The 16481-nt window shown below is 40.9% G+C and overlaps 1 protein-coding gene and 1 long non-coding RNA gene across 7 annotated transcripts in view; one reads left to right on the top strand and one right to left on the bottom strand.

Annotated features, from left to right (window-relative positions):
- Dip2c (Dip2 acetate--CoA ligase C) overlaps positions 1–16481 on the top strand; it is a 384823-nt gene that overhangs the window by 289071 nt on the left and 79271 nt on the right. For all 5 annotated transcript variants that reach the window (XM_087590742.1, XM_087590741.1, NM_001415158.1 and 2 more), the window contains 3 exon segments: positions 914–1007; positions 1142–1261; positions 2493–2607. In XM_087590742.1, the coding sequence (XP_087446868.1) occupies positions 914–1007; positions 1142–1261; positions 2493–2607 (329 nt within the window).
- Positions 10130–16481, bottom strand: part of LOC108348621 (uncharacterized) — a 28433-nt gene continuing 22081 nt past the window's right edge. For both annotated transcript variants that reach the window (XR_015641742.1, XR_015641744.1), the window contains one exon: positions 10130–10271. This is a non-coding gene — a long non-coding RNA (uncharacterized LOC108348621). The remainder of the gene's footprint in view (positions 10272–16481) is intronic.

Raw genomic sequence — 16481 nt, 5'->3', positions numbered from 1 at the left:
TACTACTGTGCATTCCCACCAAGTCTCTGAGATTAGCCTTCTCTGAGCATTCACTAATTTTTTTTTTTTTTTTTTGTAATAGCTGGTCTGAAAGGGGCGATGACTCATTGTAGTTTTGACTTGTATTTCCCTGGTTTGCAGTGAGGAGCATTTTTTTCATAAATATGCCATATTTTGAATATGTATGGTATATGTTGTGCTCACTGCATGTGCCTGTGCATGTGTGGTATGTACTTGTAAGTGTAGATATGCAGTTCCTATGACGTGTGTATAGAAGCCAAAGGTAATGTCTGATGTGTCTGTCTTTTTGAGACAGGGTCTTTTCCTCTCTGAAGCTGAAGCTCACTGATTGGATGAGGCTGGCTAGGCAGTGAGCTCCAGGTTTTCCCCTGTCTGTGCCCCCTCACTCCCTCAAGTGCTGCTGTTAATGAGACACATGACATGTTCCGCTTTTTACCTAGAGTTGGAAGATCACAACTTCTGTTCTTAGGCTCACCTGGCAGGCACTGTGCTGACTGAACTGTCTCCCCAAGCCTGTGCGTCGGCTTTGTTAAAATGCCTATTGGGGGTTCTTTTTAATACAAGATTTTAACAAGAAGATGATTTGGACTTAGAATTGATTCTGTCAGGAGTAGTTGAGGAACAGAGAGGATGTACAAATCTCTAGGAGGTCACTTTGTCTTAAAGGATTATACCAGGATATACCCTAAGAATACTGAGTCTAGCTTGAGTCAGCCACCCACTGGTCCTCTGAAAGCTCCTCTTGTGTTAGTCAACCTCAGTGCCTCCTTGAAGTGCTCGTGTTTTAACTGCTGAGCCTTGGCCTACATGTTTCCCTGCATCCGAACAGTGAGCCCCTCCTCCTGTACCCTCACCTCTCTGCTTACCTCTGGTGTTCGTCCGTTGGTTTCAGAGTGTCATGAACATGATGCACGTCATCAGCATCCCATACGCGCTGATGAAGGTAAACCCCCTCTCCTGGATCCAGAAGGTCTGCCAGTATAAAGGTTGGTCTCTCCCGGGCCTTCGGGTGATTTGGTGACAAGATAATTCACCATTCTCCATGAATCACAATTACCTGCCCTTTTCAGCTCCACATAGTCTGGCAGTGACACATGATAACTTCTATTTTCCTTTGTAGCAAAAGTGGCTTGTGTGAAATCAAGAGACATGCACTGGGCACTTGTAGCACACAGAGATCAGAGAGATGTCAACCTGTCCTCCCTGCGCATGTTAATAGTGGCCGATGGAGCAAATCCCTGTAAGTGAAGCATCACTTGTAGATCCTAAGATGGGAAGCCGCAAAGCTCTTGTGTTCCACATGCCTTTCTTGTCACTTTCATGCTTTGATTTTTCTAATCTGTATCTTGGTTGAGACTATCTTAAAATAACCAAGCAGTGTTCTCCTTAAAGACAGGATAACAGTGGTTAAGGACAAAGGTGTTCACAGTCTGTAGGCCTGAGTTAAAGAAATATCCAGGTTCTATAGAGACAGTTCCTTTCTGAGTTTTGTTTTCTAAACTTTGCAGTGGTAGTCAGATCATAATGCTGAAGGATTAAATGGGCCAATCTTCAAGTCTAGTACTTTGGCATAGAATAAAAGCTCAGGAAGTGGGGTTGGGGATTTAGCTCAGTGGTAGAGCGCTTGCCTAGCAAGCGCAAGGCCCTGGGTTCGGTCCCCAGCTCCGGGGGAAAAAAAAAATTAAAAGCTCAGGAAGTACTATTTTATGGTCTACTGTACAACTGAGCAGTAAATTAAGTTTTCATTTAATAAAACTTCATTATAAAATACTTTAAAGCTCAGATAAAATAAGTTAACATTTCTTTAAAATATCTTTTATATGTCCTGAAATAACTTGTTTTTTTGATAGGAGTCTATAATATCAGAAGGCATGAGTCAGAAGAGAATTGAATGAAAGACTGTTTCTGACATCATCTATAAACTATGCTTAGCTGTATTTGTAAACTAAAGCAGGCTATGTTTTCCTGATGACTGGTGGGTGAAAGTGAACTTAGAAACAGATAACTTAGTTTAAAAATGATTCCTTCATTTTTAAAACAATTGGTTAGACTGTGAACTAATTAATTATTTTTAATACACATCACAGATCTTAAAGTAAATTTGTATTTGAAAGTCATGTATTTCATAGGATCTTAGTAATTAACGCAAATTCATTTAAGAGAAGTTTCCTTTGTTTTGATTGAGATATTTTTCTAGAACCTGCATACTGAAAATTGTAGACCAGGTTTCAGGGAGTTAATAAAGTAAATTCACTAGTTAGCAAAAATGTCTTACCTGTAGAAGTTTTAGTTTTAAAATTCTTTTCTAAAGGTTTGCAAATATCTTTCAATATAGCATAAATAATTGTAGTAAATGTTTTGTTCTCCATACTGTCTGTATCCAAATTTCAAGAATAATTTTCTATTGTGGGATTGTTTTAAGTCAGTCACAGTGTTACGTTTGTCTGACCATTGTCCCTCTTTCCCTCCAGGGTCTATTTCTTCTTGTGATGCGTTTCTCAATGTCTTCCAGAGTAAAGGCCTTCGACAGGAGGTCATCTGTCCCTGTGCCAGCTCACCAGAGGCCCTCACTGTGGCAATCCGGAGGTACTGGGTCATGTCAGTTATGCGATGTAGCTGTTGTAATGGAGCAGCTGAAAGAGGGGCAGTCACATGGGTAGTGCTTAGTGGGAGCATGATAGGCCTCAGCTTGGATGTGGTGGCACACGCCTTTAATCTCAGCACTCACAAGTCAGAGGCAGGTGGATCTCATGAGCTCAAGACCAGCCTGGCCTAAAATGTGGATTCCAGGATAGTGGCGTCAGTTAGACCGAGAAATCTTGTCCCAAAAAAGAATAGGCTTCAAGTTTTCTAAAGTGAAAACTTTCTTTCTTACATGTAAGAATGGATTCGCTTGAATTTTCTAGATTGGTTACTTCAAAAAATATTTCTGGTTCTCCCCAGTTTAACTCTTTCCTGAGTTGTTAGAATATGCTGTATAGGAAGATGTGGAGTTGGCATGACTTTCAGGTTTCAGCACTCAGTTTTCATTGGCTTATATAAAAATTTTAATCTGGGAACAGAATGAAGTGAATATTTAACCATGACCTTGGATATGTGGTTTCTTTTTCATCTCTCCTTTCTGTCCCATGGAAAAATGTGCTTTAAAAAACTTAGCCAGATATAGAAACATATAACATTAATGGTAACACTGTGGGAGGCAGAGGCAGCTGGATCTCTGTGAGTTCAAGGCCTAGCTGGTCTATATAGTGATTTTTTTTCAGGCCAGCTAGACATAGAAAGAACAACATAGTAAGATCTGTTGAGGGGAAAAAAAATACCCCAAACATGAAACAGAAAAATGGAAAGGAAAGGAAAGGAAAGGGAAGGAAAGGAAAGGGAAGGAAAGGCCTTGGTTTTCTGAGCTGTTGAGTAGCATGGGGCACGTCTGGAGCTCTGAGCATTGTGAAGACCAGCAGCTATCGCACAGCCTGGGGGTGAGTATCCTCAGGTGCTTTTGCAGGAAGCAGTATTATTCACTATTGATCATAAGTTACTCCAGCCTGCAGTCCTCAGAACAGCACAGTACAGGGAGGGAAGTGCTTATGGAGATGTAAGATATATTCTACTGGAATGAGAAAGGCTAAGCCCTGTAAATAGATAGGAGGAAGGATTACCTAGTCAGCATCAGTAATTGGCTCTGGCTGTCAGTCACCACTCCGACCTCTCTCATGCTATCAACACTAACATAAGGAAGTGTTGACAACATACCAGCCTTTGAGACTTGTAACTTACTTGTCACTGCTCTTGGGCCCACCTCTAAGCGGGTTTCTATTCCAGATAATGGATGTGTACTCCAGGATGTGAAGAGGTTCGGTGTTCAAAAGCAGAGTTGTGCTTTATTTTTGTAGAAGAGACTGTGTTCCAGCCCTAATTAAATTCAGTATGTCATATAAATGAAAGTGGCAGGGAATTTGTTTAGAAGAATCTCAGCTTGAGTGGGAAGGAGAGGAGGGAAGGGAGTGGGAGGATAAAAACAACCAAAATACATTACACATATGTTTGAAATTGTCAAGGAATTTTTAAAAATTAAAAATAGAACTTCCTCAAAATCTCGAAGAGTATAGTACTTACTGTCCTTGTTGCTGTGACGAAGCATTGACCACAGCAGCCTAGGGAAGGCAGAGTTGATTTTGTCTCACAGATGGAGCATACAGTTCACTGGGGCGGGAAGGCGTGACGAAAGGGTGTGAGGCAACAGGTGACTTTGCACCCATGCTCAGGAGGCCTCGAGAAATGAATGCTGATGCTCAGCCAGCTTTTCTCCTCAGTTAAACCTTGCTGCAAATACCCTTCCGTGTACCCCCAAGAGGTTTCTTGCCTACGTAATTTCATGTCCAATGAAGTTGACAATGAAATTTAACCTTTGCAAATAGTTGTTTTTAGTTAAGAAAACTGTGATGTTCTCGATTTTGTTGTATTATTAACTAGATTAAAGGCCTATGAACCTGAAAAATTGCAAAGTATAAAACCCTTTTAATCTTGTCAAACTAGAAATTATGACTGTCACCACTTTAAATGGATGGTAGAGCTTGTTATTGGCAACAGTCTAGTCATTCCAAGTAATGTGCCACAGGTGCTCTCTGAATAACCTGACATTTGTGCTTGACCTTGAAACATGAAACACTCGTAGGGCTGCAAAGTGCAACAGGATTATCCTAATTATCCTCTTCCAAGATCACTTTAAAATATAAGTTTGGTCTGTGCTCCTAAGAGTAGGTATCAAGAAGGAGCATCGAGTTTGGTGGAGGCCAAGTGTCTAGAGTCTTTAAGCCCAGCCTTGCTGATGTTCAGCCACAACATAATCTTCACCAACAGACTTGTTACACAGGGCCTCAGCTTATTCTGCTGATGAATTAGAGAATTGGATATAGTAATCTTTAAATTGTCCTTTGAATATCACCGTTTTAGATTCTGTAGTGCTGTTAAATAGCAGCACCGAAAGAGTCACAAACATGTGGTCTACATGTGTAAGTATTGACTGCATGCTTTTCTTCCTGAAAATGTGTTGTTCCTCGTGAGGTTTTCATTGTAGGTCTTGGCTCATCACCATAAAAGGATCATGGTTCAATCGTCTCAAAGGACACTTCATTTTCATCACTAGTTTTAAGTGGTGTTAACTGAGCAGAAGACAGGGAATATGTCACATGGTTACTAGGGCTGATTTAGTTGTTGCTGCTGCTCTTTGTTTTCTTGAGAAAACAAACATGGAGTCTTGACATGTGCTCAGTCTGGCTTTGAACTTGGATCCTATTTTAGTCCCTGTTCTATTGCTATAAAGAGACACCATGACTCTTAAAAAATAAAGCATTATTTGGGGGCTTGCTTAGAGTTTCAGAGGTTTATTTCTTCTTCATTATGGCCGGGAGCATGGCGGCATATTAGGTAAACTTGGGGCAGTAGCCGAGAGCTACATTCTGATCCATGGGCAGCAGAGACACTAGATCTGGCATGTACTTTTTGAAACCTCAAAGCTTCCCCCTGTGATAGACCTCCTCCAACCAGACCATTTCTCCTAATCCTCAAGTAGTGCACTCCCTTACCACTCTCTGAAGACCAAGCATTCAGACACAAGAGCCTGTGGGGTTCCTCCTCCTTCACATCACCACAGACCCCTCCTGTCTCAGCCTCACAAGTACCAGAATTATAAGCATTTGTTACCATGCCTGGTTACCATGCCTACTTCCTTGTCAGAATTTTTGCCAAATGATTTCACTGACAAATTCTCATGTACATGTTTTAAAAGTTAATTTTAAATTGCAGCTTCCTCTTCCTCCTATCCCCCCAGTTCCTCTTTCTTATCCTTCCAGACCCTCTCACCCTAACTCCCCCTTCCTCCTCCCTTTCTCCTCAGAGAAGGGAAGGCCTCCTGTGGATATCAGTCTCCTTGGCATTTCAAATTACTGTAGGACTAGGGACATCTTCTATTGAGCCTAGACAAGGCAGCCCAGTTAAGGGAAATTGGTCTAGAGACTCATAGTCAAACATTAGGTGTAGCTTGGCGATTCGTGTAGAGAATGGGGAAGAAGAATTGAAGGAGCCAGAGAGGTCAAGAATACCATAAGAAAACGTACAGAATCAAAACCTACAGAGTCTAACCTGGGCCTATAGGGGCTCACAGAGACTGAACTACCAACCAAAGAGGATACATGGGCTGGACTTAGGCCCCTACACATATGTAACACATGTTCAGCTTGGTCTTCATGTGGGAACCCTAACTGGAGCAGGGACTGTCTCTGACTCTGTTGCCCACCTTTGGACACCTTTTCCCTAACTAGACTTTTCTTTTATCCTCCAGAAACTTAAAGATAATGGATCAAATGAGAAAGTTTTGTAATTTTATGAATCAAAAATCTATGTGTAATCCTAAACTATTTTCAGTAGGCACATTTTACAAGCCTTAAGAATTCCATTTATACACTTTTATATTCTTGGGTTCATTCAACCCTTGCTATTTGACATGTCTGGCAGAAAGCTAGTGTATGTTCTCTTGGACTCTGTCTCTCATACTTGAGCTGCAATTACTACATTCATGGTATGCTAGAGTTGATTTATGCAAGCTAATGTGACTGAGATTACCACCACAAGAGCCCATAGGAGCTAGAAACTGTTTATATGATATCTGGGTTTCAAATACAAAGAAAATAACTAAAAGCACTGGAAAGACATAAGGGGCTAAGGAGATGACTTAGTAAAGTGTTTAGTGTATAAGCATAAAGACTAAGTCCAATCCCCACTGCCTATATTTTGAAGGGCTTGGGTGTTGGGTACAGCAATAGACACCTGTAAATGTAGCACTGGGGAAGTAGAGACAAAGGAAGATCCTTGGGTGGGATTCATCAGTGAGCCCGTTCTGACAAATGGATAAGCTACAGGTTCATTGAGAGATCCTGTCTCAAAAGATGAGGCACAGAATGATTTAGGAAGATGCCCCATGTTAATCTTTGACCTTCACATGTTCCTGTGTGAAAATGTGATTATCAAGTGATAAGTGCAATGGTTTTCTATGGTTTTACAACATAAATTTCTTTCTTCATTGTTGCAACTCATAGGAAATGACATATGTCCAAACACACATGTACATACATGTACACAAAAGGAAAATATAATAACTCTTAAGTAGATTTTGTAATAAGTACATAATGCAGTTTATCCCCAAGAAGCACATCACCATGTATTCTCGGAAAACAGTATAGTATGAGGCCAGGAACTCTATGTTCAGTGAAAAAATGTGATTATCAAATGATAAGTGCAATGGTTTTCTATGATTTTACAACATAAATTTCTTTCTTCATTGTTGCAACTGATAGGAAATGACATTCCTGCCTACAAACTGGGAGTAAATTGCTGTCAAGAATCCAAGTGATACAATCTCTGGAAATAAATTTACTTTCTTTTCAAAGTTTTGACTGAGAAAACAAAAGTGGCTGCTCACAGAGGATCCAGGTTATCTTCCTGAAGTTGGTTCTACTTCTCTTCCCAATGTCAGGGACTGCCTCTGCCTTATGATACCATCTATCCTTTGCTAAGCAGAGAATAGATTAATATGCTATTTCTCCGATGGTCTGATCTCTGTACCTCTCTGGAAGACAATATTCCAGGCCAGGATACCTCAGGCCTCCAGAGTATGCTTGGCTGAGTTTACCTTAATCTGGACAAAGTCCTTTCACAGTACCTCAGAACAGTCTGGAAACTGGTAGAGGAATCGGGTTGGGTACTGGCCCTGATATGGTAAATATTATCTTCCTTTACTCTCTGCAGATTTTCATAACCATCCATACAACAGGGTAACAAAAGAGACACATCCTATTCTTAGGAGCATTCAAATAAGAAAACAGCACAGACCTTACAGAAAACTGCAGAATAAGAACTTGATTCCCTTTTCTTTCCACACTTCTTAATTTATACACACATGTATTCTCCATAATTTATCTCTCTTTCTGTGGCTTGGGAACTACATACCAGACCAGCACTTCTTTGGTGGGTCTAGGTGCCATTAGAGAATGTGGGAATGCATCAAACAATCTGCTCTATATTTTCCTTTCTTTCTTACATGACAAGTTTCAGTCAATATATAGGGACATGACATGTAGTTCATTCAATATCCAAGATACTAACATTTACTATCATCTAGTATCATTTAGTACCCAGTCTCCTTTATCTTCTGAGTCCTATTCTAGGCCCACATGCATTCTCCTACTGAAGCATATTCACAGGAGTGATAACATGGTATATGTGAAGGCCAGGCATGTCAATAACAAATTGCCTGGGATGCTCCTTAGGAAAACAAGGCCCATGAACCTTAACCATTGCAATATTTAATTATAATGAATAGTATAGAGGTACTAAGGGGCATGTTGAGGAAAGGAAGAAGGAATGAACCTTTGTTTTTCCATGGATAATACAAGAAATAAAAGCATTTGAGTAGTGCACAGAAAGCCAAGCTTTTGCACTGTTACAAGTTGATACTGGAATGACCACCATGCATAACCTGAAGCCAGGGAGGGATAATCTACTGGAGTTGTATACTAAAGGTGATGATCCAGGTTAACAAAAACTAGAGCAGCAATGACCTGGGAAAGAAGTTCTTGACCTTCAGGATTCCAGTGTACCTATTGCCACTTAAAGCTGTGCTAATCTGGAGACAAATATAGAGACTTATCACCACAAACAAAGTAAAAAAATAAATTGTATATCCATCAGGACGATAGTGCAGAGTTTTAAGAAAAGGTACAATGTATCAAGGTGTGATCCATGCTTAAGTGCTAAAAAGGAAAAATAACCTGAACCCAAGAGTTGAAGATCAGTCTAGGGAACACAGACCCCAAAGATAATTGCATCAAGATTTCAAACATCCATGGTGAAAATAAATCTCCTTATCCCAAAGAAGTATAAATATTCATTGATCAATTCGCCGAGGTCATTATCAATGAAAGTGAATTCCAGAAGAAGAATGTAATGCTAATGAAACCTGGATGTCACAGTGTTACCAGTCCCCAGAAGGACACTAGCTTTCTGTATACAGATAGCAAGGCAGTCTCTACAAGGATAAAGAATGCTCACAAGGAATAATTGTGTGGGGGCCTGCTAAGTCATCCCAATGTGAACTTGCCCCGATAGGCAAAAAAACTAGCAAACTTGTTTTAAAGCAGCAGTTCTCAACCTGTGGCTCACCACCTCTTTGGGGGGTCGAATGACTCTCTCACAGGGGTCACATATCAGATATACTGCTTATCGGATAGTTAAGGTTAATAACAGTAGTGAAGTTAACTATGAAATAATTTTATGGTTGGGGTCACTAAGACATGGAGATCTGTGTTAAAGGATTGCAGCATTAGGATGGTTGAGAACCTCTGCTCTAAAGGAAAAACAGTTCTTACTATGGACTGTCACGGTTGCCAAGGATGCCATTCCTAATTGGTTTCAGAAACATTTTATCCTGGCAATGGCTGCTCACAGTATTGCAGTTGGACTGGCTGACAATCGCAAGATTGTTATTATTCCTAGATGGCTATCTGTTTATCTTCCCAATGAAATATTCATTAGAAAAGTGTTCTTGGGCGAGGGCAGGGGAGAGAGAGAAAAAAATAATAGTGTTCTTACCACATGCTTTTGTGAGTCCACCCGTCTGACTAGAATCTTCATGAGGGGGAGTTAGTATAAAAGCACTTTCTTGAACAGAGGTATAGGTATGGAAAGTGTTCAGAAGGAAGGGGTCACCTGTGCTATTAACAGTGCTTGGAGTACAAAGCCAATAGACATGAGTGTTGGCAAATACCATTGCCCAGGCTGTTTTGTTATGATAGTGAACAAGGTACTGATGGACTCCATATGTCAAGTGGTACTGTGGGGAAGATGCCTGAGCTCTTTCTACAAAACAGACACATCTTTAACATCTGTCAGCTGGAGGAAGTGGATATTGAGCTTTTTTTTCCCATCAGAGGCTCCAGTTGCCCATTTATGGAAGATGGTAGAAGAGGTGATTGTGGTGTTAGTGGTAGCCATAATACTAAGAAGTGCCAACGATGGCGTGGTGAGAAGGCGAGATGGACTGACTAAACAGCAGTCATTTGTGGCTATACGATACATCTATCAGATTCCTGTTCATGAGATCAATGGCTCCAGAGGAAACATTTTAAGCACACATCTGGCAGCTGCCTTCTTGTTCCTGGAGAAGATTCTTGCTGACTTCCTGCTGCTTCTGATGCATCCTACCAAACAAAATGTGTGGTCACTTTTCTGTTTTTAAAAAACAAAACAAAAAACCCTTCGCAGGTGGGGGTAGCTGGCTGCCATTGTTGACTGCTGACAGGTGCTACAGAGATTGAGGACAATAGGCATATTACTTATGCTGACACAGTCATTGTTTCCTGTAATAATGGGGTGCCCTATTTTGTACTGCTAAATACTTACCTGTGGTAATCGTGCAAATGTTGTTGCTTGTTGGTAGCAGAGAGAAGTGATGGTGACACCAGACAATCACAGATCATCTATATGGGTGACTAAAATGATGACTCCTCTTTTCTAAAACCTCAATTTATACCTACTGTTTTCATACACAACTTTTAAATACATGTTGAATTATTTTTGCACTATAGGAATAATATATATAATATAAACAAATGTTGTGCTTATACATATTTCCCATGCCAAAATATTGTGCGTATGAAGATTTTGAAAATCAAGGCAGTGGCCAAATTTCAGAGCATTTCTTATTCCAAGCATTTTGGGTCAGAGATTCTCAACTTGTAAAACATGTATAGGCATGTCTTTTATTTGCTTTTTGATGGTATTGAGGGTTAAACCTAGGATTCCACCTATTTGACAAGCATTCCACCATCATAGTTCTTTCCCAACTCTGAAAAGATAGGGTTTTAAGTGTTTTATCCACATGAAGCATTCACAAGTACAACAAATGATAATTATCTCTTCATGATGGATTTCAGAAATATAAGTGCATGTAACCAGAGATGAAACTATTTCTTTTACATTTTTATCATTTTTATTATAACATTGGATTTAGACTCGCTGTGTAGCCCAGACTGACTTTGAACTTCAGGGTATCATAAGTGCCAGGATTACAGGTGTGTACCACCATATCTGGCAAAACTGTCTTTCATCAACCCAGACTAGAAACCCTTAAAGTAGCAGTCTGAGTAATGTTAAAAATTATAGTATAGTTTCTGAAACTAACACTTTATTTCTAAATAATGCCGTGAGTAATTTTTGGATGATATGCAAACTTGGAGAAACACACTTGCCTATGGTGCAACAAAGAATCAGTGAAGGCCTTAGATAGCTTAGTTGGTGATGGGCTTGCCACACAGACATGATGGTCTGAGCTCAGCTCCTCACAGCTGTGTAACAGCTGGATGCAGTGGTCCACAGCTACAGCCCAATGCTGGCGAGTTTGAGACAAGCAAACCTTGGTGCTTTCTGGCCAGCCAGTCTAGCCAAATTGGTGAGCTGCGGGTCCAGAGAGAGACTCCATGCTCAGAATAAGAACCAGTGATGCCTGCTCCAAGAGGTCTATGGGGTTCCTATAATGCTAAGAGTCCACACTACCTTGTGCTGTGCTGGAACTCATATTGTATGTGTCGTATGTATGTGCTTTTGAAAAGTTAGGCCTATTTGTATTTTAATTTCCTTTTTTTTTTGAAAAGTATTTTCAAAGCCTCAGCCTTTACAAACAGAAATAATCTTTCCAAAAATAAGATGTGGTATTTAGTTTCCGAAAAAGCTCAGGATAAATTAGAACTGTGTGTGGGTCAGACAGCAGTCACATTCAAGTATGGCTTGCATCAGGGTTGATGACTTATAACTGGTTCAGCCAAAATGAAGGTTGCTACAGACTCCTAGGCTCCTCTCAGTGGCACTGACAGTTGTCTTGTTGCTGAGTTACACATAACATATCTTTTTGGGCAACTTAGTTAACCTCATGGGAGAAACAGTATGGTTTTCTGTGACTTCTAATGGTTTCTAGAATAATGTGTACAGACAAGCTTTGTCTATAATGATCAAAACAATATCCTGATTACTAACCTCTACCGAATGGCTTGCTGTTTTATATATAAGTAATTCAATTCAGATTTGCCAGTGAAATTATCATTAGCTCCTGTTCCTCACCACATTCTCTATGGTACATCTGGGTATCTGTCAGCTTTTCTGGAAGATGGTTTCATATAAATTCATAATGGCTTAAAACTGGACAGACGTTTAATTTTTGTCCCATGGATTAAACCTATTTGGAGAGCTTTTTAAAAACCAAGCCTGTACTGTTACCCCGGCATTTAGGAAGAAGCTCAAGTGTAGAAGTGTCACTAAGAAATCTATTTAACAAAATCACAGCTTTCATAGCTTCCACTGAAAATGACTGCTCCATAGGCCTGGTGAGCCGATCAGCGGGTAAAGTGACGCTACGTGAGCATGCAGCCCTGCGTTCAGACCTGTGGCACCCACAGAAGCTGGCATGGAGGTGCACATGTGTAACCCCATAGCTGGGAGGGCAGGGAAGGGGGATGCTGGGGCGTGTCATCTAGCCAGTCTAGCTGAATTGGCATGCTTCTAGAGCACCTGAAGTCTGCAGAGAAAAAATTAAAGTAGACTTGATGGTGCAATTTGAGCAGTGTTTATATAAAGTGGATAAATGATAAAGAGCTAACTGGAAAATTACTCATCAAAGCAAATACTGTATGAAAACTTTGAATAGTACAAATATTCATTTGGATAAACTTAATGTACATCTTGTATACAACTTCAAACTAGTACAACCAGAAGCATTTCTACATAAATGTCCTACATTTCTACCCCCGACACACCATGATGATGTCAAATGCACTCCAAGTAACAGACACTGCCTAGTCTCTCAGGAGCTCCTCAGAGAGCAGCCAAGTGGAGTTGCTGTTAAGAATACCCTCTTCTTAATCAATTGTGTTTGCTTTAACCGAAAATACATCTGCCAGCATGTGTTTGGGAATCTGTAAGACCCAGGTTTTCAGGTACAGCAAGCATTCGCCATTTTGGCCAGGTGCTGTTTGTAAGTGCACAGTGTTTTAGAAATCTCAGTGTTCCTAGTGTTGTCCATGAATGAAACCCCACCAAAAACCTAGCATCACAATTAGCTTACTTCAAAAGGGACATCATATACCCTACTCCACACTAATAATACACATTCACATTCTCTACACATGCATATCTCTAGGCAAGTCAGATATTCCCCACATGTCAGCAACATGTTTGATTTTGAGATGATGTGCTACTTACCCTGTCTCTCTTTTTTTTTTCTCCATCTTTATTAAGTTGGGTATTTCTTATTTACATTTCAAATGTTATTCCCTTTCCCATTTTCCAGGCCAACATCCCTAACCCCTCCCCCTCCCTTCTATATGGGTGTTCCCCTCCTCATCCTCCCCCAATACCACCCTCCCCTCAAGAATCCCGTTCACTGGGGGGGTCCAGCCTTGAGAGGACCCAGGGCTTCCCCTTCCACTGGTGCTCTTACTAGGATATTCATTGCTACCTATGAGGTCAGAGTCCAGGGTCAGTCCTGTCTCTTAAAGGAGTTCTGTAGTGACTGCTGGAATTGAGACGTCTTCTGACAGACTTTAGGTTACTTTTATTATTATTATTATTATTATTATTATTATTATTATTATTAATATATTATTATTTACTAGTTTCTGCTTTGGCTAATGCTTCTATTCAGTAGCACTTGTATCTTATGGGTGGGAAAACTTATTTCATCAGCTATGTCCCAATTTAGTTTTACATGTCTCTTCTATTTAGCATCCTCACTTCCAATTTCTGATGAGATTATTTCAAGACTAACATCATGGATGAAGGATGTAGAGGAACTGACCATTTCCTCTCTCCTCCTTTGGTTATGTGGGAATTGCTATGCACTTTCTTCTTGAACTTTCCTGTGTCCTTCCTTTACACTTCTGTCAGAGAGGTTGGCCCAGGGCCCAAGAGAGCCAGTGAAGGGCCCTTGGTTCCTGACCAGGTAGAGAGGTGTCTGTCCAGGACCTTCATGGAAGGCCAGAATGGTAACATGGAAAGGTCCTCATTCATTGCATAAGGGTAGGAGAGTGAGATCAGGGTAGGGGTTCTACATTGTACTGCTTACATTTGTCTCAGTACTATCATGTCAGTGTTTTTAAAACATAGAAAAAATGCAGCTGTGTCTTTAATGAGTTTTCAGTCGGGTTTGATATGAGTTCCCTAGAGTTCACTATGTTATAGTTTGTTCTTCTAAGTGTTTGCCTTTTGTCTTTCATTATCGTCTAAGAGAGGGCACATGAACCGTGATGCATATATCACAGCCTGCATGTAGGGGCAACTGTTGGGCATCAGTTTCCTGCTATCATGTTGAGGCAGGGTCCTTTCTGTGATGCATACTCCAGGCTAGCCAGCCCATAAGCTTCCTGCTGATTTGTCTCACTCGAAGGGTACTGGGTTTACAGATACTTGCCATTGTATCTGTAAGTCCTGGAGTAGAACAGCAGGTTCCATGGCAAACACTTTCACATCTAAGCCATTTTCTTCTCCATAGCAATTTTATTTTAAACTTCACCAATACTTTTATTTTATAAAGGAGTCATATTATAAGGCCTGCTGACTTTCTGGTTGTGTCAATTATGTATGTGGACCAAGGCCCTTAAAACAATAGGGCTTCCCCTGTAAATGCACACTGTAGTACCTCTGCTTCCTAGTAAGCCTCGTCACAGCTGTTGCTAGTGTCAGGCGTGGTCATGAGGGGCAACCTGGTGGCTTGTGGAGACTCAGTCTACTGTCTGTCTTTCTCTTGCCTGTCATCTTTGGTAGTTCTCACCATTCACCAAGACTTGGGATCTGATCCAGGAGTCCTTGAGGACCAGATGCCACCTCTTGTTTTGGGTATCCTGTCTCCCCGTTCTTACCATACAGTGTTGCTTTCATGTCAGTAACACGTGGGAGGCACTCGGGATGTGATTCTCATTAAAGCATTAGTCACCAGTATTCATTCCTGCTTAGTGTTTTTAGTAGAATAAGCATGTAAATGCCCTTGTACTATTGAAAGTGTTTGATAATTTATCTAACTGGTCTCCTCCCTCCCTCCCTTTCACCAACCACACTCAGCCCAAGGCCGGGGCAGGTTCAGGTATCTCATTTAGATGAGTCTGGAGAAGCATACCTTCCCCCTTCTAATCCTCAAGGCACTCTCCAAGTTCACCACCTTTCCACTCAGCCTAGGTGACCTGGCCACTCCATCCATACTTGCAGAGCCTTCCTCTCTAGCTCTGCTGTTGCCAAGAATTACTGACTTCACTCAGTGGCCGCGCCACTTACTGGTACATTTATTCATCCCTTTCTGGGTCCCTCTACCTTGTAGCTAGTTGGTACCTAATTACTTTTAGATAAATGAGTAAAAATAGTATTCAAATATACATACTTTCCATTCCCTCCTATATGTGTGATAACCCTACATCATTTTCTAGGAGAGGCTGTTGTGGACCATGCTTTTTCTTGGGAGTTTATACATACTTTATGAACATTGTTTACAGCTTACACAGTGGAACGGTGTGCCATCGTGTATTTTTATTTATTTGCTTCTATTTCACCAAATGACGTAGTGTGTTGCCTATAGGCTGACGATTCTTGTGTCATGATCTTGTGAAAATCAGCTCCAGCATGAATGCAGTGTGCTATGCCATCAGCTGTCTGCAGCCTCCCAGCCTATCCAGAGGACACTTTGGTGGGGGAGAACTAGTGGGTAGAGGTCTTGGGTGACTGCCTGAGGAGGTTTGCTCTCAGTCACACTCTGGGCAAAAGAAAGGACTCATTGCATTGCTGCGGAGTGGTGAACACGTGCAGGATCTCCAGCCGTGAGGGCCCTACCAGGGAGAGGACTTCACATTGTCCTATAAAGCTGTGGAACGTCCATGGTTGTCTAGTTTATAGAAAGAAATAATGAACCAGAAAGAAGTGTTTGCATAATTTCCCCAGCTTTGGACACACGTAACTCCATGGCCTATGGGTACACTGTCATGACAGGTTTTTGGACATGGCAGGTAATGGCCCTTCTCCGCTTTCCTCCTCCCTGTTTGGGTAGTGATGTTATCAAATGCCCCAGCTTTCTGATTGACATCGATCCCAAGGTTCAGGAGCAAATTAAAGACCAGAAATAGATAAGCTATGATTTTAGTTTTTAAAGTTGAATCAGGAAAAACTATAAAAAACATCTAAGTTTTTCTTTGAGTCCCAGGCCTAGTCTCTGGCATTTCCCTTGTATTCTGATCACATTCTTCAGTCTTACCAAAAGAGCTGCTTCCTTGCTTAATTCTTATGCATGTTTAAACTAATGCTGGTGTTGTAAGCGGATGAACTTTTTAATTAACTACTGGGATTACACTCCTGAGACAACTGACTGCAAGAGATAACTC

This window comes from Rattus norvegicus, chromosome 17 (genome assembly GCF_021556685.1).
Source record: "Rattus norvegicus strain SHRSP/BbbUtx chromosome 17, alternate assembly SHRSP_T2T, whole genome shotgun sequence".
NCBI classification, from domain to species: Eukaryota; Metazoa; Chordata; class Mammalia; order Rodentia; family Muridae; genus Rattus; species Rattus norvegicus.
This window is presented reverse-complemented; position numbering and strand designations above follow the sequence as displayed.